Here is a 24,481-nt window from a genome sequence, read left to right on the forward strand (position 1 = left end):
ATAGGCTGACTAGGTTTCAGCCTAGAGTCCATGGCTTTGAGGGGGGGGTGCTTAATTTTTTGGGGTGCAAAATTGTGACAGTAGAAGGTATCAACAGAAATGTATTTTAAAATATAATATAGTTGTTCTCAAAAGTAGAAAATAAAACTTGAAAGAAAAATGTAGGAAGATTTTAATCTTGATGATAGGGGGGTTAGGGAGTTTTTAATTACCGCGTATTAGCCTGACATTGAAGGTGAGGGGACGATATGAGCGTATTAGCCTGGGAAGGGGGCCTGAACCCTTAATCGGGCACTGCGCTTTGCTTAACGATCATGGTGCACAGTTGAGAGATGTATTCCGAGCACCTTGTGCCATCCAACGCAGACCTTTTTCACTCTGCAAAAGAAGCTGTCTAGAGACACAAAGCCGTGTGCAGAGGGTAAAATACGACACAATGTCACAACGGAGAGAAGATGACATTTGCCTCTACACAGATCAATGGCCTCAGTAATTCTCATATCTTTCTCGCTGCATTACAGACATCAAACCTTCAAATATCCTTCTGGACAGAAACGGAAATATTAAACTGTGCGACTTTGGTATCAGCGGACAGCTCGTGGATTCCATCGCCAAGACCAGAGACGCGGGTTGCCGGCCGTACATGGCGGTAAGTCCAGACATATGTACCGTTTTTTCTGTGGTTATGATTACGCTTCTGGCTAACTGTGGACTGTTAAAGGGACTGTGATCTTTTTTTATCCCCCATGTAATGATTGTGTCTGTCATATTGTGAGTGCTTTCCGCACCTAGCCTTGACCCAATGATGTCCCGCCTGGCCTCCAGCGACTACGCACTTATGCCTTACCGCTAGGGCAGTAGAAGAGCATTATAACACCACAATAAGATTTGCCAGCAGAGACCTGGGAGCTATTCTGCAGAAATATAAACCAACGTCATCTCTACTGATTGGAGTTGCTAGTACAGCATAGAAACCAGCTAAAGCTCCATAACAAGAATATTTTCTTTTTACATTCATTTAAATAAATAGGGTTAAAAGAGAAGTAAAAAAAATAGTGTCAGAGTCCCTTTTAAAACCTTATGCCAGACGTAGCCAATCGGAATGAGCTGTGTGCACCGTTGTATTTCTGAATGTAGAAGAGAGTTCCAAAGTATAACTTGTTGCATTTGTATGTTTTTTTCCTTTAAAGGATATCGGATAGTTTTAAAATATTTTTTTTTTGTCTAATTTTCTAAAATTAAAACACCAGGTTAAAAGCTATTTTTTTTTTTTTATTTTTTTTTTTTAACCCCCTTTTAGTATAGTTTATTTTTAGTACTACCCACTGATCTTGGACCTTTAAATGTTGGGGTCCCTACCGTATTATCCCATCATCCACACTGTTAGGATCCCTGATGGAATTGGGCCTACACAAAAGTGAGCCATTTCTACAGTAGACCCCAGAGGCTGCTGGGACGGCACCCTCTCTCGTTGCATTATCATGCTACTTTAGCCGCTGACGTGATACCCATAAATTGTTCTGTGGGTGTTGGGGACCTCAGCATCACAGTGGATGCACACAATTCATATAAGGAGGTGTGGGATTGGGTTTGAGAAGCGGCTGTAGCCTCTAATGTTTTTCTCTTTTTTTATTAACTTATCTGTGCACAATTCCGCCATCTCTCCGCAAGGATCTTGCGCAGCCGCCAGGCCCGCAAGATGGGAGACCTATCACAATAAACAGGGTACATTTAAAAGAAAAACTGAGCCAAGACTGATGCAAAATGATCATTACTAGAAGTGTTGCCTTGTCTGAAGACAAACGTAATAGTGAAATGAAAAAATAGAACCTTAATGACCCTTTTAGAACTGGTGCAAGATATTTATTTTTGCGTTCCATGTGAGGTCATGCTGCCTCTTATCCCAACCCCCCCCGCGTGCACGAGCATCTGGGATCTCTCAGTTTCCGAGCCAAGTTTGGCAGTTAAGTACAGGCGTCGGGGGCCCGGCACGTATCCACGTCACTCAGAACTTGTTGGGTCATTCCCAGAGTGAGCTCAGTCTGGTGGAATGTAGAGGCTGCGAAAGCCAGGGCTTCCTATCCAAGTAAAAATAGGAGCTGACGTCTGGCACTTCGCAGCTCGAGTTCATCTTGGAGATGTTAACCCTTAGCCGACGTGATAGAGACATTCTTTGTATTGTTTTTGCATTACGTAACTGTATTGCAAGCAGAAATGATTTAAGGGGAACACATTGCATTTTAATTTGTCATGAAGTATGATTGATATTTTTTTATTTGTTAAACGATAGCCTTGTCCGTCAGCTATTTATTAGCAAAAGCATTAAACGACTGGACAATTTTTGCCTGACTGGAGGATTGTCCAGGTTTCTGTGGTGGAAATTGGTTCTAATCGCTTTTTCTTTGCCTGCTTGAAGTTTTGCGCTCTCTCGGATTAAATAAGTAATTCCCTGTCAATGGCGCAAAGTGGTGACAGGGAATCTGTGTTCAGCCCATCAATTTTAGAGACCCGAGCCAAAATGGCTGCCCCAACGCACCTTTTATACCTGAATCTTTTTGAGGTCTAAAGACTTGCAAATGTGTGCCTCAAAATGAATGTCATCATGGCAACTTACAAGTATTTGTTCTGTGTATGTTTCCCGTTTAATGCATTAACATGTCTCTGTTATAATGGTAAGGGATCTGTTACCCAGGATGCTTTGGACTTTTTTTTGTGGTGGGGGGGGTGGGGTGGTTTGCTGTGCCCAAAATATGCTAAATTACATTTACCAGTTTTCCAAAGCACAGCGGATTTTCTGTCAGAAAATGTCAGATATCAGAGAACAATAGCTTTCACTCATAGCAAATGTAAATGGGTGTTGTCAATGTGTGAGACTGTTTCCATATGTGTGTGTATATGTTACTAGTTGTGTTTTTATAGAAGGCAACTTGTTTACTGACCCTTTTAAGTTCCAGGAGAAAACTATACCCCCCCTACTATACACGAACACGAGGGTAGCGTACAAATTCCACACAATCGGCAATGCTAACTCTGTGTACTGATCTAACATATTCCTTTTATAAGGGCAGCCTCCGATAGCGAAAGAGCATATTATGTTCTTATACTTTTTGCCCCCCTAAATCAGAATTTATGACGAGCATGAATTCATTAAAATTGTTCAAATGTTACCGCAGCGCGTCCCAGCACGGACCGCTCACAAGAAAGCTAACAACATGGAGGGTCTGCCGACATAGAATCCATTGCACCAACTGACTGTACAAAGTCTGTGGGGAAAAAACTGGGTTATTTAGCTAAAAGTCCATTATTCGTAATCCCTCGAATGTTTGGTACACTCTGGGAATGGGTGGGGGCACCAAAGATTGTGACATGCAGAGAACTCTGGGCTGATATGCCAATGAATGTGACGCACACACAGGGAACTAGGTGGGCGACAATAATTGTAACACCGTGGAAACTTGGGGCGGGTGGGGAAATTACCCTCTACATTGTAAGCTCTCTACCCTCTTTCTCATGTCTGCACCATCTCAGCCAACCTCATATTTCCTTGTTCTGTTTCTGTCTATGATTTATTTTTCTATGGTTTATTATACTGATAGGTGATGCAGAGCTGTGTAATCCTTCTAATTAAACCATGAGGAGATTGGTGACATTAACACCAGATAGGTAGAATAAGTGACCTGTGGGTGAGAGGTCGGGGTTTTGGTCACAATCCTCGAAACCCTGTGTTATACCTAAATCTGGCAGAATTTTATGTATTTGTTGATTTGATTGTGTTGCTTTTGAGTGTTTTGTAGCATTTTGGCTTCAGAAAAGCCTTGGGTTGAAAGGATTATACTAAGGTATACAGGAATATGTTTATGCAGGTTGTAGTTATATATTTTTGAGCTGCAACCAGCATGGTTATGGTGAGCGCTGTGTGTTTACCAGGGCTCGTAGACACTCATGGGGTTACTTAAGTGTAGACATGAGCTAAGCTCGGTAATGAAAGCTGTTTAGCATGGGCAGAGAACCAAGTGATGTAATGTCCTATTTTTAGACTCTCCACAGTATTATAACACGATTGAGTTTTCCAGACCCCCCCCCCCCCCTTCCTCTCTCTTACTGCTTCCGAATGAGTAAGCTGAGGTATTTTCTCAGCCGAAACCGCTGAAGAATTTGGGTGATGACATCGGCATCCCCTCTTGATGTAGGACGCTTAGTCAGAGCCTCAGCGTTTCTGGCGTTAATCTGCAAGGGGCTGATGTCACAGACATGGAACGCAGACACGTTCCAGGGCTCTGCTATCCCTACACATCACTACATCCTTACAAGTATTGATCCAGGGCAGCCAGGCTGCCTGATGGCCTTTGCAGCTTTCTCCAGCTAAGCGTGCACAGCAGCCATATAAGCCGATGGTAAGTCGCAGACGCCAGCAGGTTGACCCCTCGCCCGGATTATGTCACTGGGAGAAGAAAATAGCGCAGTGCTCTAGTTTAAGTGTCCGTCCCATCTATTGAATGATAAACAATATACGTCTGTGTGATTGGTTAGTGCAAGATGAAGAGATCAGTCGGGTTTTGTGAGCAGGACAATTCAATTTTTATAGAATATTTATTAATATATATATTTACTATAGACATTGGTATAGATTTATTTCACATTGTGGGTACGGAAGGAAGAGACGCTGGACGTTAAAGAAAGTCTGTATGAATGAAGTCAGCAGCTCACAGACTAATAGTAATAATTCACTTTTATATAGCGCTTTTCTCCCAATAGGACCCGCAGCACTTTGTGTTAGGTTTTTTAATCTGCAAATGTAAACATATATAGGGTTAACTGAGTATAGAAGGAAGCTAAGCATTGGGTGGTTTAGAAAATGAAGGGGCAGTTATGAAATGATTGCGTAATCAGAGAATCTGTCTATAGTCTGATTTTAAAGAATTCTAGTGTAGGAAGCAGCGAGTTCCAGAGAGTAGGAGCCGCAAAACTAAATGAAGTATGGGAGGTTGTAGGAACTGTTCGTAGTCCTTCATCTGCAGGTCAGTGTGAGTGAGTGGGAGATACGCACGTATCGTACACCTACACTACTTACCCCCATCTATACACACATATCATATACCTATACTACTTACCCCATCTATACACACCTATCATATACCTACACTACTTACCCCCATCTATACACACATATCATATACCTACACTACTTACCCCCATCTATACACACCTATCATATACCTACACTACTTACCCCCATCTATACACACATATCATATACCTACACTACTTACCCCCATCTATACACACATATCATATACCTACACTACTTACCCCCATCTATACACACATATCATATACCTATACTACTTATCCCCATCTATACACACACATCATATACCTATACTACTTACCCCCATCTATACACACATATCATATACCTATACTACTTACCCCCATCTATACACACATATCATATACCTACACTACTTACCCCCATCTATACACACATATCATATACCTATACTACTTACCCCATCTATACACACATATCATATACCTACACTACTTACCCCATCTATACACACATATCATATACCTACACTACTTACCCCCATCTATACACACATATCATATACCTACACTACTTACCCCCATCTATACACACATATCATATACCTATACTACTTACCCCCATCTATACACACATATCATATACCTATACTACTTACCCCCATCTATACACACATATCATATACCTATACTACTTACCCCCATCTATACACACATATCATATACCTACACTACTTACCCCATCTATACACACATATCATATACCTACACTACTTACCCCATCTATACACACATATCATATACCTACACTACTTACCCCATCTATACACACATATATACCTACACTACTTACCCCCATCTATACACACATATCATATACCTATACTACTTACCCCATCTATACACACATATCATATACCTACACTACTTACCCCATCTATACACACATATCATATACCTATACTACTTACCCCCATCTATACACACATATCATATACCTACACTACTTACCCCCATCTATACACACACATCATATACCTACACTACTTACCCTATCTATGCACACACATATCATATACCTATACTACTTACCCCCATCTATAAACACATATCATATACCTATACTACTTACCCCCATCTATAAACACATATCGTACACCTATACTACTTACCCCCATCTATACACACACATCATATACCTATACTACTTACCCCCATCTATAAACACATATCGTACACCTATACTACTTACCCCATCTATACACACATATCATATACCTATACTACTTACCCCCATCTATACACACATATCATATACCTATACTACTTACCCCCATCTATACACACATATCATATACCTATACTACTTACCCCCATCTATAAACACATATCATATACCTATACTACTTACCCCCATCTATAAACACATATCGTACACCTATACTACTTACCCCCATCTATACACACACATCATATACCTATACTACTTACCCCCATCTATAAACACATATCGTACACCTATACTACTTACCCCATCTATACACACATATCATATACCTATACTACTTACCCCCATCTATACACACATATCATATACCTATACTACTTACCCCCATCTATACACACATATCATATACCTATACTACTTACCCCCATCTATACACACATATCATATACCTATACTACTTACCCCCATCTATACACACATATCATATACCTACACTACTTACCCCCATCTATACACACACATCATATACCTATACTACTTACCCCCATCTATACACACATATCATATACCTACACTACTTACCCCCATCTATACACACATATCATATACCTACACTACTTACCCCCATCTATACACACATATCATATACCTACACTACTTACCCCCATCTATACACACATATCATATACCTACACTACTTACCCCCATCTATACACACATATCATATACCTATACTACTTACCCCATCTATACACACATATATACCTACACTACTTACCCCCATCTATACACACATATCATATACCTATACTACTTACCCCCATCTATACACACACATCATATACCTACACTACTTACCCCATCTATACACACATATCATATACCTACACTACTTACCCCCATCTATACACACATATCATATACCTATACTACTTACCCCCATCTATACACACATATCATATACCTACACTACTTACCCCCATCTATACACACATATCATATACCTACACTACTTACCCCATCTATACACACACATCATATACCTATACTACTTACCCCATCTATACACACACATCATATACCTACACTACTTACCCCATCTATACACACACATCATATACCTATACTACTTACCCCCATCTTTACACACATATCATATACCTACACTACTTACCCCATCTATACACACATATCATATACCTACACTACTTACCCCATCTATACACACATATCATATACCTACACTACTTACCCCCATCTATACACACATATCATATACCTACACTACTTACCCCCATCTATACACACATATCATATACCTACACTACTTACCCCCATCTATACACACATATCATATACCTACACTACTTACCCCCATCTATACACACATATCATATACCTACACTACTTACCCCATCTATACACACATATCATATACCTACACTACTTACCCCATCTATACACACATATCATATACCTACACTACTTACCCCCAGCTATACACACATATCATATACCTACACTACTTACCCCATCTATACACACATATCATATACCTACACTACTTACCCCATCTATACACACATATCATATACCTACACTACTTACCCCATCTATACACACATCATATACCTACACTACTTACCCCATCTATACACACATATCATATACCTATACTACTTACCCCATCTATACACACATATCATATACCTACACTACTTACCCCCATCTATACACACATATCATATACCTATACTACTTACCCCCATCTATACACACATATCATATACCTATACTACTTACCCCCATCTATACACACATATCATATACCTATACTACTTACCCCCATCTATACACACATATCATATACCTACACTACTTACCCCATCTATACACACACATCATATACCTATACTACTTACCCCCATCTATACACACATATCATATACCTACACTACTTACCCCATCTATACACACATATCATATACCTACACTACTTACCCCCATCTATACACACACATCATATACCTATACTACTTACCCCCATCTATACACACATATCATATACCTATACTACTTACCCCCATCTATACACACATATCATATACCTATACTACTTACCCCCATCTATACACACACATCATATACCTATACTACTTACCCCCATCTATACACACACATCATATACCTACACTACTTACCCCCATCTATACACACACATCATATACCTATACTAATTACCCCCATCTATACACACATATCATATACCTATACTACTTACCCCCATCTATACACACATATCATATACCTATACTACTTACCCCCATCTATACACACATATCATATACCTACACTACTTACCCCATCTATACACACATATCATATACCTATACTACTTACCCCATCTATACACACATATCATATACCTACACTACTTACCCCCATCTATACGCACTTACTGTACACCCCAACTACTTACCCCTGTCTATACTTTCTTATCCCACACCCAAATTACTTACCCCTGTCTATATGCACTTACCCTACACCCAAACTATTTAATTATCTCGTGCAACAACACTTACATTTTTGCACACTTACCTTTTAACATCCAGCCTGTTAAATACTGAAACGAACTAGTCATCTGTTGCAATAATCATCCATAGTCACGTACCATAAAGTCAAAACTAATTACTCCATTCATTTATGATTTCTTTAACACCCAAACGTATTGCCCCAATTAATTTACATGCCCAAACATATTAACCCCATGCACCGCTGCTCTGCTTGCTCCCAATCTATACACCGTTACCATAACTGACATAGCGTCTCATACACAACCATACCGTACAAACTCAATGACCTAAGTTCACCACACTTACCATATCTCAGATTACCCCTAATCTGTGTACTCCTCTAATTACCCCCATTCATCCTCCCATATCACAAGGACCTCCATACTCGGCAGGTGTTTTGTGCTGCGGTTATTAAGTAACTTCACTGTGACCCAGTTTGTGGTTGGGTTGTGGAGCCCACGCTGCATAGCACAGCAGTCATGTCACACATACTTGTAGTGTGTCCCTTCCTCTCTCCAGTCTGTATGGAGTGAAATGAGGGAGGGATCCTTTGGCTCCATGCTGGGCTCTGGCCAAGCTGTACTTGGTAAAAAATGAGACCCAGCCTATTTCTCCGGCTGATGTCATCACTACACAATGACTCCGTTTGTCTGAGGGAAGGAATCTCATCTCTGTATGATGGTTCCATGTCTGTCTATTCTGCTATTCTTAGAGAACTTATCATGATCTACCTTCTATTTCTTTCTTTTTTTGGGGGGGTAGGGGGATACCATTTAATTGCTATGAGTAATCTGGTGGGGTGAGGGTAGGGGTTTACTGTGTCTGCCACCTGCTTTCTTATGGTCGGTCATATTTTGTCCCTTTCTGGGTTGAGCAATGGCTCCAGTGATGTCATGCCAGTCCTCCAGTGATGTCATGCCAGTCCTCCAGTGATGTCATGCCAGTCCTCCAGTGATGTCATGCCAGTCCTCCAGTGATGTCATGCCAGTCCTCTAGTGATGTCATGCCAGTCCTCCAGTGATGTCATGCCAGTCCTCCAGTGATGTCATGCCTGTCCTCCAGGGATGTCATACCTGTCCTCTAGTGATGTCATGCCAGTCCTACAGTGATGTCATGCCAGTCCTCTAGTAATGTCATGCCAGTCCTCTAGTAATGTCATGCCAGTCCTCTAGTAATGTCATGCCAGTCCTCTAGTAATGTCATGCCTGTCCTCCAGTGATGTCATGCCTGTCCTCCAGTGATGTCATGCCTGTCCTCCAGTGATGTCATGCCTGTCCTCCAGTGATGTCATGCCTGTCCTCCAGTGATGTCATGCCTGTCCTCCAGTGATGTCATGCCTGTCCTCTAGTAATGTCATGCCTGTCCTACAGTGATGTCATGCCTGTCCTCCAGTGATGTCATGCCAGTCCTCTAGTAATGTCATGCCAGTCCTCCAGTGATGTCATGCCTGTCCTCCAGTGATGTCATGCCAGTCCTCTAGTAATGTCATGCCAGTCCTCCAGTGATGTCATGCCAGTCCTCCAGTGATGTCATGCCAGTCCTCCAGTGATGTCATGCCAGTCCTCCAGTGATGTCATGCCAGTCCTCCAGTGATGTCATGCCAGTCCTCCAGGGATGTCATGCCAGTCCTCTAGGGATGTCATGCCAGTCCTCTAGGGATGTCATGCCAGTCCTCTAGGGATGTCATGCCAGTCCTCTAGGGATGTCATGCCAGTCCTCTAGGGATGTCATGCCAGTCCTCTAGGGATGTCATGCCAGTCCTCCAGTGATGTCATGCCAGTCCTCCAGTGATGTCATGCCAGTCCTCCAGTGATGTCATGCCAGTCCTCCAGTGATGTCATGCCAGTCCTCTAGTGATGTCATACCAGTCCTCCAGTGATGTCACACACATCCTGTGGCTCCGGCAGCACTCCGCTCGTTATCGCCACACCCCTGCTTGTTCCACGTGGTTCTGATTTATCCATATATAGCGATCTATCTGTGAGCCATTTGGTGCTTTCTGCTGTACAACAACCTGTTTTCTTTTAATAAGTCTGCTGTTCACTTCTGTTAGTAACTTCTTTTTGTTTTGTGTTTTTTTTCCTCCCTCCAGCCGGAAAGGATAGACCCCAGTGCTTCTAGACAAGGCTATGACGTGCGTTCAGATGTGTGGAGTCTGGGAATTACATTGGTGAGAAATTTAATTTAATTGTTTGAACGTTTCGATATAGATTTCCTTTTGAACAGCTTCAAAACATGTTCAGTGATTTACAAGAGAACGGTCGGCAGTGACCCCTGGTGTTGTCGTCTCCGCACAACCTAGCTATTATCTCATGTAAGCTGCATGTTGTTCAGCCGCTTTCTTCTCTCTGGCAGTATGAGCTGGCCACGGGGAGGTTCCCGTACCCCAAGTGGAACAGTGTGTTTGACCAGCTGACGCAAGTAGTGAAGGGAGACCCGCCACAGCTGAGCAACTCTGACGAGCGCGAGTTTTCCCCCAGCTTCATCAACTTTGTTAACCTGTGGTAAGTGCATGAAATTCAACACGTAAATTCGGCTATATATCGCTCATAATGCCGCAGGAAACAGCATCTGTAAAGCGTGCGGGCTAATACGTACACTTATGCGAGTACATTAGAATCGCTTGTCCGCTTGCTATTTTTTTTTGTAAACATAGGCGGCGCTCATAGAGCATTCTCGTGAGCAAATGAGTCGCCGTATTTGTTAGAGAGGCAACAAGCTGAAATCGAAAAACCTTCGCAGGCAGTCCGGGCGGCTGATCTTTATATGTGGTTTGACGTACCAATCAATCCAACGCATTGTTACTGAAATTCATTATGGAGTCATTTTATCACACCACTGGGGGGCGCCCTTTCTCTTATGGTAGGACTCCTACTGATTGACTGGTCTGTTAGTGATTTACACAAATGAAATGGCTGGTCTTCTTTCCTGCCGCATGAAGGGTGGCCATCCACTTTAGAGTAATGTAAGAAGTGGTATTTTACAACCCTACCAAGAATCGTTACTAAATGCAAGGGGTGTGTCTTTATACAGCGGTCCCGTTTGCAGCGCATCGGGTAACAACACTATCATATGGAGCGTCCATCAGTATCCTATGTGGATTCTGTAAATACTAATACTAATGTCTGTCTGTGAGTGTGTGTCTATGTTAGGGAATTTAGACTGTAAGCTCCAATGGGGCAGGGACTTATGTGAATGCGTTCTCTGTACAGCACTGCGGAATCAGTGGCGCTGTATAAATAAATGATGATGATGATGATACTAACCATTTAACTTTCATGCCATCTTCCTCTGATATTTGTTGCAATAACATTTTTGGGGGGGGGGGGGGTATTTTATATTCCCAGATTGTGCATTATTTTATTTATAACTTCATTAATTTTAACATCAGTGTGTGAAAGTTTCCTGGGGAAACTAATCCTAACCAACCTTAATTAATGGATCTAAGCAAAATTGTTACATATTATGTGTTTTCACTGCCACCTACTGGGCAATAATTGTTCTACCGCCTATGTTTTATTTTAAGGGAAATATAAAACTCATGAAAGTTGTGCTGCTGCCACCTGTTGGCGAATTCCACTTACTGCCATCTTGATTTGTCGTTGGCTGTTTACAGATGGTGTAATAGGGCTAATTTTTTATATTTTTGTAGTGTTCTAGTTGATAAGAGATTTGTTTTTGTTTTATTAGAAAAAAACAAGTGTTTTATTATTGTTACAAGACTTCTCTTATTTATACAACACACATTTTTCCTTTTTTATTTTTTTTTTGCAGCCTTACAAAGGACGAGTCTAAGAGGCCAAAGTACAGAGAGCTTCTGGTTAGTATGAAGAGATGGCTGACCCTGAAGTTGTACCTTTTTTAAACCGGAAAGTTTTGGGTGGGGTTCCCTATGTTAAAAAAAAAATTACCAAGTGAAAGCTGGTCGCCAAACTTTACCGTCCAGCGCACAGGAAGCGCTGCGAGTTCGCTTTCCTCTCTTCAGCCGCTACTTCCCGTGCTCGCGTAAGCTTCCGCCTTGATGAAGCAGTGGAAACGGCAGGGAAAAGAAAGAAACACTTCGTATTTTGCTTTTCATAATAGTTAGAACCAGAATACCTACCGTCAACTGTACAGCTTAATGCTGATGATTTGTTCCTGCTTTTCTAATATTTTTTCCAAGTGCTATAAATTGGGTTGAATTACTGCCGACCTATGACGGCAGTATACACTCCTGTTCATGTAGTGTTCCGTTAAACGTGTAGCACACTTCAGATCCCCCATCTCTCCCATGTCACATGACTCTCGCTAATAGTGTTTTTTTTGTTTATAATTCCTATGATGTGTAAATACTCTGTTCTGTCCACACAGAAACATTCTTTCATCATGATGTACGAAGAGCGACCTGTGGACGTTGCTACATATGTCATCCGAATCCTGGATCAAATGCCAGCCACCCCCAGCTCCCCGATGTATGTCGATTGACCCTGCTGCCATCCAAAACTCTAGCAAAACCACATAAAAAAAAAAATATATATAAAAAAAAAAGAAAGGGCTGGAAGCTAAACAAGACCTAGAGAAATGCCCATCACGCGACCAGTCGTGACCTTTTCCTCTATCGCGCCAGCGCCACGTGCAATAAGATCCATGTTTGTTTCCTATCTTTCCATTGTGTCTGTATGCTAAAAGTCACATGTAAAACGCATCCCTTTAAACTGCTGGTCACACGGCCCTCGTCTGGTGGATAGAAGGGCGACTTGTTTCAGCTCTGACCCGCTCAATGGATCTCGGTGAGACTGGAAAACTTACCTGCGCTGCAACCTCTTCCATCTGCCCACCGAAAAAACAAACTAAAACTAGACCGCTGAAAAGGTCAGCCTGGAGGTTCGGCCTTGTAGCAAGGAGGAGAGGGGTCGAGATCTGGCGTCACCGTGCAACCATTTTCCCGCTGCTCTCCCAGAGGCGGGGCAAGGCAAAGAATATGAATTATATAAATATATATATATTTTTTATTATTTTTAAATAAAAAAAACAAAAAAAATTTTTCTTCACAAAGTGCAATAGGTTAACCGATTCTCCGCCAGGCGGTCCTGTGACGGTTCTGGACACTATTTTTTTATTTTTATTTTAATTTTTAAAATTTTTGTTTTTGTGGCCCCTCTGGCAGAGAATGGAGTTAATGAATTTGAAATCATTTTCTGCTATAGTTATTTTATGTTGTTGAGAGTGTCGGTTGAATTTTTATTTTTTTTCCCTTTTTTGTTATTTTTATTTTCTATTTTAAAGAATCATAAATATAGTAAATATCTCTACCAAAAACCACAAAAAAACACAAAACAAATTATGTTGCATTGAAGAAATCTAACATTAAATATTAAGAGATGGAGTATAACTTTTTGTTGCAATGCTCATTCCTTCCTTTGCATTAATGTGGCACGGTCTTCAGCAAACTCTAGACATTCGTTCATATCAGAGCCTGTGTATTATTCAGAAAAATAGTGTATATGAAATAATATATATTTATGCTTGGCATATGGTACTGGAAAGATCTACCTGGCTGTGCAATTAATCTACTGAAAGCTGACATGTTAAAAAAAAAAAGCTGTTTCGGGGAGGAAGGAGAGGTGAACGGTGCACTGAATCCTAAAGCTTTGTAATTTATTGATGGCTTGATCCCACGAACAGTGATCTCACAGAAAGTTTGAAGGGCTATGCTCGCCTTTGATATTGAAGCTTTTATATATTACTGCGGTTGACTACACAGGACAAATTGAGTGGGAGAGGGTTTCTGTTAGATGGGATGTCTCCAAACATCTTTACAGTAGATTCATTTTCTGTCTTGCTCATTTTTTTTTTTTTCAAAAATATACGTAGCTGTCTTGACAGTCAGATTCTGTGAATGTCCAGTGTTCTATAAGTCACGTGTTAAAACCTAAGTAAAGCAGGGTACACATCTATGTAATTATCGTGCAGATCACACGATCAATGAGCGTTTGGTCAGATATTGCTTTATTGTGTACGTTCCCACCATCATGTTGTATCGTACCAAAGCACATCACATCTGTTGATTTTGGTTTTATCAACTTCCTAAAAATCACGATGAACGATGTCGGGCAAATGTGGAAGTGTGTACGCACTCACGAACAGTAGCGTTGGCAGATATCTGTAAAGTGCGTACAGAGTCACAATCTTTTTAGCAGATAGTTATGCGAGATGAGCACAGATTTGAAGGTAAATCATATAGGTGTGTACACATAACTCTACATGCTCATCGGGACTTTCAGTCATTGGTAAAACGGGTACAGAAATCGCATGTGCAGTTATTTTCTGTAGTGTATACACAGCTTAAGGCATTTGTAAGATACTGTGGTGGTTTTCAAAAGTTTTGGGGGAAAAAATGTATACATTCTAGACCAGGTGTAATAGATGATAAGGTTCTTGTAACCTATCTATTTCTTTAGTTCTAAAAAAATTTTTATGATGGCTAATTATTTTGAATAGGTGTCGATATATTTTTTAACTATGAGAAATCTATAGGAAGAAATGTCATTACTTGAGGTTTACATCCAATATAAGAATTTACACATCAGAGCGGCTAGGGATGGGACATTGTCTAAACAGAAAGGAATCTAACGTGTGATGAGACATTGTGATATAGATGTAAAGTTTGTTGTGGAAGTGGGCTGTACTATGCAGTGACATAGACACCATCTTTTTAAACTAAAAAAAATATAATAATTTATAAGCAAGCTACTAATAAATTTATAGTTAAAAGTTTCAGGAGGGTATCAGAACTGAATATATTTGGGATGAATTTATGACAACAGGGGGATTGTACACACACCAGGAATCCGTAATCTCATGGATGCATTCACTTTCTCCTTAGGCTGAAACAGTTGGCAGAACAATAGCTTAGACTCATTTGTGAAGCAAATGTAAAAACAATATGAAATATCTCATGTTCTGGCACTAGGCAGACACTTGTACATACACATGTGCTCATGCCAGCTTAATGCTATTTCTGGCTGTGTAGGGTCTAGCAATGGTCAGGTTGTAAGAAAGTCGCTACACCTATCATGCCCCCCACCCCACCTCCCGAGAAGCACTTGCAATTGGAAAGCATTGCCAGCTGTACCACAAACCACCAGTGCTTCCAACTCTGTACCCGTCCACTCATGCACGAAGATGTGTGAAATCGATTATTGCCCACAATATATCTGGAGATGCCAATGTGTGGTAGAGGATTGTTCACAGTTTGGTAATATGTTTGAAGTTGGTGAGATATATTTTCCTTCTCTGTTCCAATGAGCATCTCTAATTACCAACTGGATTGTGTTCTGCCAAAAAAGTATTTACCAAATGTGCAAATATCCCTCACCAAATCATCTACCAGAACTACATCTCGATAGTCGCATGTAAATAACCCTTTTTAATCTGCCAAAACTGATGTATTTGAAATTGAACAATAGTGAACAAGTAAATAATATAAATTTCATGTAGTAAGCTAATCTGATTTAATTAACCCTAGCATTAATGAAACAATATATTCTAATGATGAACATCAAATAGTCTAGCCTATAATATAATTTATTAGAAATGGAATGAAAAATAAATGATTATATGTAACATTTTATTTTCACGTGGAGCCTTAACTTTAAATATAAGTGGACTGGCACCAATAATTGAGAGAATATGAGAAATTGCCCATACAGCCTGAGAACAGTTACTAATGTATATTAAATTGTATAGGAAATGCACAAGGACTAAATGTGTTTTATCACAGTATAGTATGCCAAATTCATTAACATAAGTAATGAAGCAAGCTATTTTTTACCTATTATTGTAATTTTTACGAGAAATTACAGATTATTATCTGAATTAGAATGCTCCTTGATCAAGATAGCACAAGTACCTTACACTTCCAACGCTATCACCAAATCTCTTCAGGAGCTTAACGGGTTTAGATTATTTTTCCATTTGGAATAGGACCTCTCTCCAAAATATGTTAAAATATTACCATTTAACGGAAATACCTTCAATTCAATCTCTTGACGTCTAGCGTTCGTTCAGTCATTTATTAAGGTTTGGTTGACCTAGGTTTAAGCAAGTTTTGAGGTTTTTTTTTCTTAATCTGTTCTTTCAGGGCTGGCTACAGTTTTTCTCTTGCAGCCAATCGGTTCATCCGTATGCTCACAGCACTATAGAGTATTTCAGGAGACGAGTTTTGTGATCTCGGGAGACTATCCAATTATATGATTGTATCCGTACGGACCGTGTCGTGATGTAAGCTGGGTAAAGACACAGAGTAGTAATGTGATGTGCTTTGTTTAGATATTATAATCTGTATTGAGGACAATTGTTTTTATACACAGTCATGTAGACAATTGGTTGACAAAAATAGCTTTTATGCTCCAGTTTCCAACTGCACAGCTGGCAATCCAGGAATTGTTCTAAATGAACAAGAAGCCTCTTTTCTGAATTACTGGATTTGTGTAACGTAATTGTAGTTGCAGTATATAATAGGGTTAAAACTTGTAACAAAAACAACTTTATTGGCACATTCATCATGTGCATTTTTCTTGCTCAAATTGCAACTCATTGGTCCTACCCTGCTCTGTGTGACAAGTTAAGTAATGTATGTAGCACAGAGAGCTTCGTGGGGTACTCACAATGCGATCCTTTACTTGATCCTCTACAATACAGAGAAGGGTAGCGATAAGAGATTGTAAAAACAGACTTGTCAGCGTTTGTTCATTTATTCAGTCTCTATATGCCTTAAAGCGAGCTGTGCACCTCACCTCAGGCTGCAGTCTGGGGAGTGAATGAAGGCAGAACTTGAAATAAAATAGAGAAAATCTGTATTTTATTTTCCTGGACTACTTGTGAGCTATCAATTTTCCGCTGACATGTATCATTTCGGTTTGAAAACATATTAGTCCCAGCTCTAACAATAATAGAACTTGGCATGTCCCAACTAATGTTAGTTTTTACCTTGTTGCAACAATGTTGCTGCCTTTTGTAAGGTTGACCCTTAAGCTGGGTACACACCAATGCAATAATCGTGCAGATTACACGATTCACGACCGTTTGTACAGATATTGTAAGACTATGCATCTGTTGATTTTAGTTTTCTCAACTTTATAAAAATCACGACCAACAATGGAACAAGGTTGGGCAAACGCGGAAGTGTGTACGCATTCACGACCAGCAGTGTAGTTAGATCTCTATAGGGTGTACAGAGTCAGGATCTTTTCAGCAGACGGTTATAAGAGATGAGGATCACAGATCTGAAGGTAAATGGTGTAGGTGTAGATGCATGAATCCCCATGCTCATCGGGACTTTCAAGTGTTGGTGATTTTGTTACAGAACTTGCATCTGAAGTAAGATTACATAGGTGTGTACCCAGCTTTAGTGCGGTAGAGGAATGTTTGTAAATCATGTTATCAATTGGATTGTATGCATTTAAAAAGTGGACATTTCTTATTACGTTAAATGGGAAAAAAAACAAATTAAGCACAGCAGACTCTAGTCCAGGGGTGGCCAACCTGTGGCTCTCGAGCCGAATGAGGCTCTTTAAACCTGGAATTGAGGCTTCTGGCTGGTGCTGCTCTCCGGGTATCGACAGCCACAGATAAGTGAATTTCCGGCAGCTCGGCTGTCTGAGAGCAGCCAAGTCATGTGACCTCCTCTACATAACGCGGGGAGGTCACATTACTACAGCAATCCAATCGGGGAAGGAAGAGGAGAGTGTGTAGTCTGCTCTCCCTCCTTATGCGCGGGATCCAGCATCTATGTGACAGGTAAGTAAGGGGCATGTAAGGAAATCTGAGTGCATTTGTGGATATCTGTTGGAACATGCGGAGGTTTGATTGGCATGTATGGGGTATGTGTGGAAGTCTGACGGCATGTATGAAGATTGTGGGTAGATCTCGTGGCATGTAGGGAAGCATATTGGCATTTATGGGGAATGTGGTGAGGCTGATGGCTCTATAAGAGGCATGTGTGGAAATCTGATGGCATTAAGGAACTCGTGGTGAGATCTGGTGGCATGTGGGAAGGCTGGTGGGTATGTAAGGGCCATGTAGATAGGTCTGATGGCATGTATGAGGAATGTGGTGAGTTCTGGTTGTATGAGTTGAGGCTGCTTGGCACGTGGGGAGGTCTGATGGTATGTAAGGAGCATTTAAGGAGGTCTGATGGCATGTACGGGGTGTGTGTGGAGGTATGATGGCATATATGGGGAATGTGGCTAGGCTTGATGGCATGTGGAGAGGTTTGATGATGTGGTGAGGCTGATGTGCGAGTAAAAGGTCTGATGGGCATGTTGGTCATATATGTGCTGATTTTATGATTACTCTAAACGTTTTGGCAATGCTAGATATTTTCTTTTACGCTTGGCAAGTTATTGTATATTGTTATATTTTCAATGTATGTCTGTGCAGTATGTATGTATGTGTTTATGCTGTGTATATGTATATGCACACGTATAAAAGGTAAAGTCGGCTCTTTGCGGTAACTATAGATATTTTTTGACTCTTGGGGCTAGATTTACTAAGCTGCGGGTTTTAAAAAGTGGGGATGTTGCCTATAGCAACCAATCAGATTCTAGCTGTCATTTTGTAGAAGGTACTAAATAATTGACAGCTAGAATCTGATTGGTTGCTATAGGCAACATCCCCACTTTTTCAAACCCTCAGTTTAGTAAATATACCCCTTAGTGTTTTAGAAGAGGAGACAAATCAAGTTTTCTTTAGTAGAGGTGCTCAAACCCACTCCTCACGGACTACCAACAGGTCATGTTTTCAGGATTTCTGTCTAATAACAGGTGCGATAATTACTGACCCAGAAAAATAGATTAACACCTATGTGCATGATTAGAGAAATCCTGAAAACATGAACTGTTGGTAGCTCTTGAGGACGGAGTTTGAGCACTTCTGCATTAGTGGGTGCTGTGGAATAATGATTTACCCCAATCCTGCTCCTTATACAGTGACACCCCTCCCCCTTCCTCTGCTTGTCTATGTTCTGCCCTCGTCTCCTCATGTTGTTTCTGCTCTTCCTATATATGAAAAGGACATTTTCAATACAATATTGCCTTTTAGCTGGCACTAAAATAACGTAGGGATTACAAAAAACTGTTTACATCATCTATGGTTTAATAATTGGTAATAGATTTAATAGTTGATGGTGGAATTGCAAATTTCTTGTAATGTCTAAATCCTTTCAATAAATAGCAAATATATATCTTGCTAACTCTCCCGGAATATCCAGGAAACTCCTGAATTCCGGGTTGGCCTTAGAGCTGCAATGACACTATTCCCCTGTAAAATGATGCGTATGCGGCATTTCGTCACAGGGCCAAAAATTCCGCTATTCATCAAGCCCCTTCCACCCATAACCCCCCGTCCTCCCTGGAGGGAGTCATTAAAATGTTGGTAGGTATGATTGAAAAATAAAATATATATATATATATATATATATATATATATATATATATATATATATATATATATATATATATATATATATATATATATTTATTTTTTTTCATTATAATATACATGTAATTATAATATACATATAAAAGACAACCTTTTGGAACGTTTAAGTAAAATTTGATGGGGCCAAAACTGTCCATAAAGTTTTCTGCATCTATTCTCATTGGTATTGTAGCCACTAAATGAGCTGATAGAGTTAACAGGAAGTAGGAGTCTAGATCACACTCGTTTATTTCCTGCTGCTGTCAGTAATGGCGTCTGCTGATCTGAGAGAGGAGCTGACCTGCTCCATCTGTCTGAGCATTTACACAGATCCTGTGACACTGACATGCGGACACAACTTCTGTCAGGACTGCATTGATAGTGTGCTGGATGCACAGGAGAGCTCTAGACTTTATATCTGTCCCGACTGCAGAGAACAGTTCAAAGATCGTCCTGCATTGAGGAAGAACACGACTCTGTGTAATATAGCCGAGCGTTATCGGATTACTCAGCCAGAGCAGGAGCAGACTGGGATCTTCTGTACTTACTGCGATTCTTCTGTACCTGCTGTTAAAACATGTCTACAATGTGAGACCTCCATGTGTGGTAACCACTTAATGAAACATAACAAGACAGTGGAACATACTTTAGTTTTACCCAATACTTCCCTGGGGAACAGAGCCTGCTCCGCTCACCAGAAGTTCTTGAACTATTACTGCTATGTGGATTCTGTCTGTTTCTGTGCGAGGTGCCTGTCTGCTGAACATAGTGGGCACCAGGTCCAGTCCCTGGATGAGGCCTCTGAGAAGAAAAAGGACAAACTGAGAAATGTTTTGAAGAAACTGACCTCAAAAAAGGAGGAGGCTGAGAAAGAAGTCCAGAGTCTGCAGGAGTACAGGAGAGAAGTGCAAGAAAAAGCAGCTGGTATAGCAGAGAGCATCACTGCCCTGTTTAGAAACATCAGGAGACAGTTAGAAGACCTAGAAAAGAACACTCTGAGTGACGTCTCCAGGCAGGAAGAGAAGGCATCACGCTCAGTCTCTGATCTGATCCAGCAGCTGGAAATAAAGAAGGACGAGCTGTCCGGGAAGATGCGACACATTGAGGAGCTGTGTAACGTGTCTGATCCAGTGACTGTCTTACAGGAACAGGAATCGGATAGAGATGACTTTTATGATAAAGAGAACCGAGAGAAAGATGATAAAAAGGTCCATGACGGCGGGGATCTGGAAGAGGGTCTGATCTTTGAGAAAGTGTATACAGGTTTATCTGGTATCCTAACAGATCTATACACAGGGGTCTATACACAGGCTGCTGCAGACATATTACTGGATGCAAACACAGCTGGTAATACATTATCCAAGACAATGATGGGTGTAAAGGGAGGGATCTATGTGCAGGAACCTATAGACCTATTACTGGATGTAAACACAGCTTCTAATAATATACATATATCGGATGACTTGAAAACTGCATCCTGGTCTAAAATAAACCCGAATCGTCCAGAAACACCAGAAAGATTTCAGTATCCACAGGTTGTGACCACCAGAGGTCTATCCTCAGGGAGATGTTACTGGGAAGTGGAAACCAGTGATTCGTGGACCTGGAGGGTAGGGATGTGTTATCCCAGTATGGAAAAGAAAGGAGATCAGTCGTATATCGGGGATAATAATAAGTCCTGGTGTTTGCGATTGTATAATAATATGTATTCCGTTTTACATGACAATATAGAAATAATGTTATCTCATAAGACATGTCCAAGACTTAGAATATATCTGGATTATGAGGCCGGGCAGCTGTCCTTTTATGAGCTGTGTGACCCAGTCAGACACTTACACACCTTCACCGCCACCTTCACTGAGCCCCTTCATGCTGGTTTTAGATTACATAAGGCCTGGGCGAGAATCACAGCTTTCAAATATTAATACATGGACTATTTTTCAAGAACTCCTATGAGAAAAAGAATTCATGTATTGGGGTATAACATTAGACCCCTGCTAAGGCTCTACAAGTATATGCGGCAGGTACTTGTGGAATGCATGAAATCCAATTCTTACACCTCAGCTGAGTCTCTTCTATGGAGAGTATAAGTGCATGTCTCCTTAGTAGAAGCTGCAGTATAACCACCTAGAAGTCAATTTAAACTCCTTTATAATTTGCTGCTTATGATTGTATACACAAGCCATTTTGCAAGCTGAGATACACCCATATTTACCAACTTTGTAGTTTTACCCTCCGAGATACCAGAGGGAATGGGGTAAAGTGGGAGGGGACGGAAGGGGGTTTAGCGCAGCGAATCACGGCATGTCGGTGGCCTTGAATCAAACCATTGAAACACATGCGGGAGAATTGCCTGCGCCCCCCGGGAGTCCGGGAGACCTACCCGGAATTCGGGAGTCTAGTATGGATGAACCCCCCAAAATAAATTTTAGTTGCTGGTATACATTTTTCAAATATTCATTTTTGTTAAACCTTTCAGTGCATTGTTGTAGAATGAATATTACCACTTGCGCCACACTTAGGGAATGACAGTCCTTCTGGACCCCCAAATGCTGCATAAAAAGTGAGTTCATAGAGATCTCTATACTCATTAGAATACGCCCCGCCCCTCCCACCCCCGGATGACAGGAGAGACTGTCACCGGAATGTCTTGCACAGTGTCACTTGTTTTAGAGTGTTTGCAAGCTCTAACATAGGCATTTTATATCTATGATCATGTCTATGCTTTACCAGTTAAATAAAATAGTAGTTATAAAAAAGAATTGAACAAATAAAGTTACAAAAGTATAATAATTCTTTAGTGTTTTGTGGCATATACATAGCTGATACTATGTAGACTATTTGTATTCAAAAGTCGACGAAGGAATGTTTGTGCCTTTTTTATGTATCTCTTTTTTTTGCGGTTTGAAATTCGATGTATGTGTAATAATATGACCTATATGGGATAGTAATATATGATATATCTCCATCTATAAGATATATCTCCAATTTCTGCCCTGTGCCTAAAACCAACACTGTCAAAAAGATTAACTGGCCCTTTGGAGAATCACAAACTTTGAAACGTTTACAAAACAATGACAGTATTGTTAGAAATAGCAATGGCAAGGATGGCAGCACAATTCGTTAAAGTTAAGAGCAGGTACATATGAGAATGTTGGAGAAAATTAAAAGACATTGGTGCCGATGGAGAGTGGAAAGTCCGCCAGTTTGCAGAGCATATGTTGGGTGAAAGTTGGTGCACACATATGCGCCTATGCAGACGTGCGGCATTCTGGCACATACACTAGACTGTACACACACTTGCAGGAATGCATATATACCTGTTAGGCAGGCTAGTGCTCGCTGATGATTGCTGCTGAGGCAGAGGGAAGTATGGCTCTGCATATGAACAGTAATACATTATTTTTCCAGGCTCTTATTCCTATTCTGTGATCTACTCTGTGATTCAGCCACATTGTGTCTCCTTTACAAATCACATAATCTTCTTTTCATAGTGCATTGTGCCTCGATTTGTGTAAGTTCACTTAGATTTCCACCAAAGTGCACGGATTTGTGGAGAAGGGGGTTATTGGAGGAGCAGAATTTGCAACGGACTGTTGGGAGAAGTTAGGTGGAGTAAGAGCAGTGGCAGGCTGGGCTGGGCCACTCCCATAGTGGACTACCTTGGGCTGGGTCACTGGGCCGCCTGCATTTTTTTTCCATTAAAATAGGCTACTGAGTCTATTCTTGCCCCCCATAGCTAAAATTTGCCTGCTCTCCCCTGAGTAAGAGTGTTCACAGTAATCGCATTGGGACGCCTTGTTTTGTCAATCAGTGCAAAACTTAGAATTCATTTAGAAGTTATTTAAATTAAGAGGTGGTGTGGGCACAATTTAGGAGTGTTCATTGCCGCGTGGAGGGGGCACACAGTCATTTCCACTCATTTTATGCCTTCCAGTTGAATGTCTAGACCAGCAGTTCCCAAAGTGTGCGCCAGGGGTGCCGCTGTGCTGTCACTGAACTGCTGTGGCCAGGGGAAGTAAAAAAACATTAGCTGGCAGCCCCCGGGACCCAGCATCCTCCTCGCTTATCACGTCCGACATATTCAGTGAGCAGCGGCAGGAGAGAGGAGAATGCTGGGTCCCAGACACTGCCCGATTGTTGAGAAGACAGAACAAGTAGAAGAAAGGCC

At 40.9% G+C, this 24,481-nt stretch overlaps 2 protein-coding genes across 6 annotated transcripts in view; both read left to right on the forward strand.

Moving 5' to 3' along the window:
• The window catches only part of MAP2K4 (mitogen-activated protein kinase kinase 4), a 36,830-nt gene extending 22,609 nt beyond the window's left edge, over positions 1 to 14,221 (forward strand). For all 5 annotated transcript variants that reach the window (XM_075178135.1, XM_075178138.1, XM_075178136.1 and 2 more), the window contains 5 exons: positions 522 to 649; positions 10,943 to 11,020; positions 11,206 to 11,354; positions 12,625 to 12,670; positions 13,201 to 14,221. In XM_075178135.1, the coding sequence (XP_075034236.1) occupies positions 522 to 649; positions 10,943 to 11,020; positions 11,206 to 11,354; positions 12,625 to 12,670; positions 13,201 to 13,314 (515 nt within the window). In that variant the 3' untranslated portion in view covers positions 13,315 to 14,221. The remainder of the gene's footprint in view (positions 1 to 521; positions 650 to 10,942; positions 11,021 to 11,205; positions 11,355 to 12,624; positions 12,671 to 13,200) is intronic.
• Positions 14,222 to 20,565: 6,344 nt separating this feature from the next.
• On the forward strand, positions 20,566 to 22,944 carry LOC142095240 (E3 ubiquitin/ISG15 ligase TRIM25-like). Its single transcript, XM_075178145.1, has one exon. The coding sequence runs from the start codon at positions 20,580 to 20,582 to the stop codon at positions 22,233 to 22,235; it is 1,656 nt and encodes a 551-aa protein (XP_075034246.1). The 5' UTR covers positions 20,566 to 20,579; the 3' UTR covers positions 22,236 to 22,944.
• The last annotated feature ends 1,537 nt before the right edge of the window (positions 22,945 to 24,481 follow it).

Source organism: Mixophyes fleayi, chromosome 6 (assembly GCF_038048845.1).
Source record: "Mixophyes fleayi isolate aMixFle1 chromosome 6, aMixFle1.hap1, whole genome shotgun sequence".
NCBI classification, from domain to species: domain Eukaryota; kingdom Metazoa; phylum Chordata; class Amphibia; order Anura; family Limnodynastidae; genus Mixophyes; species Mixophyes fleayi.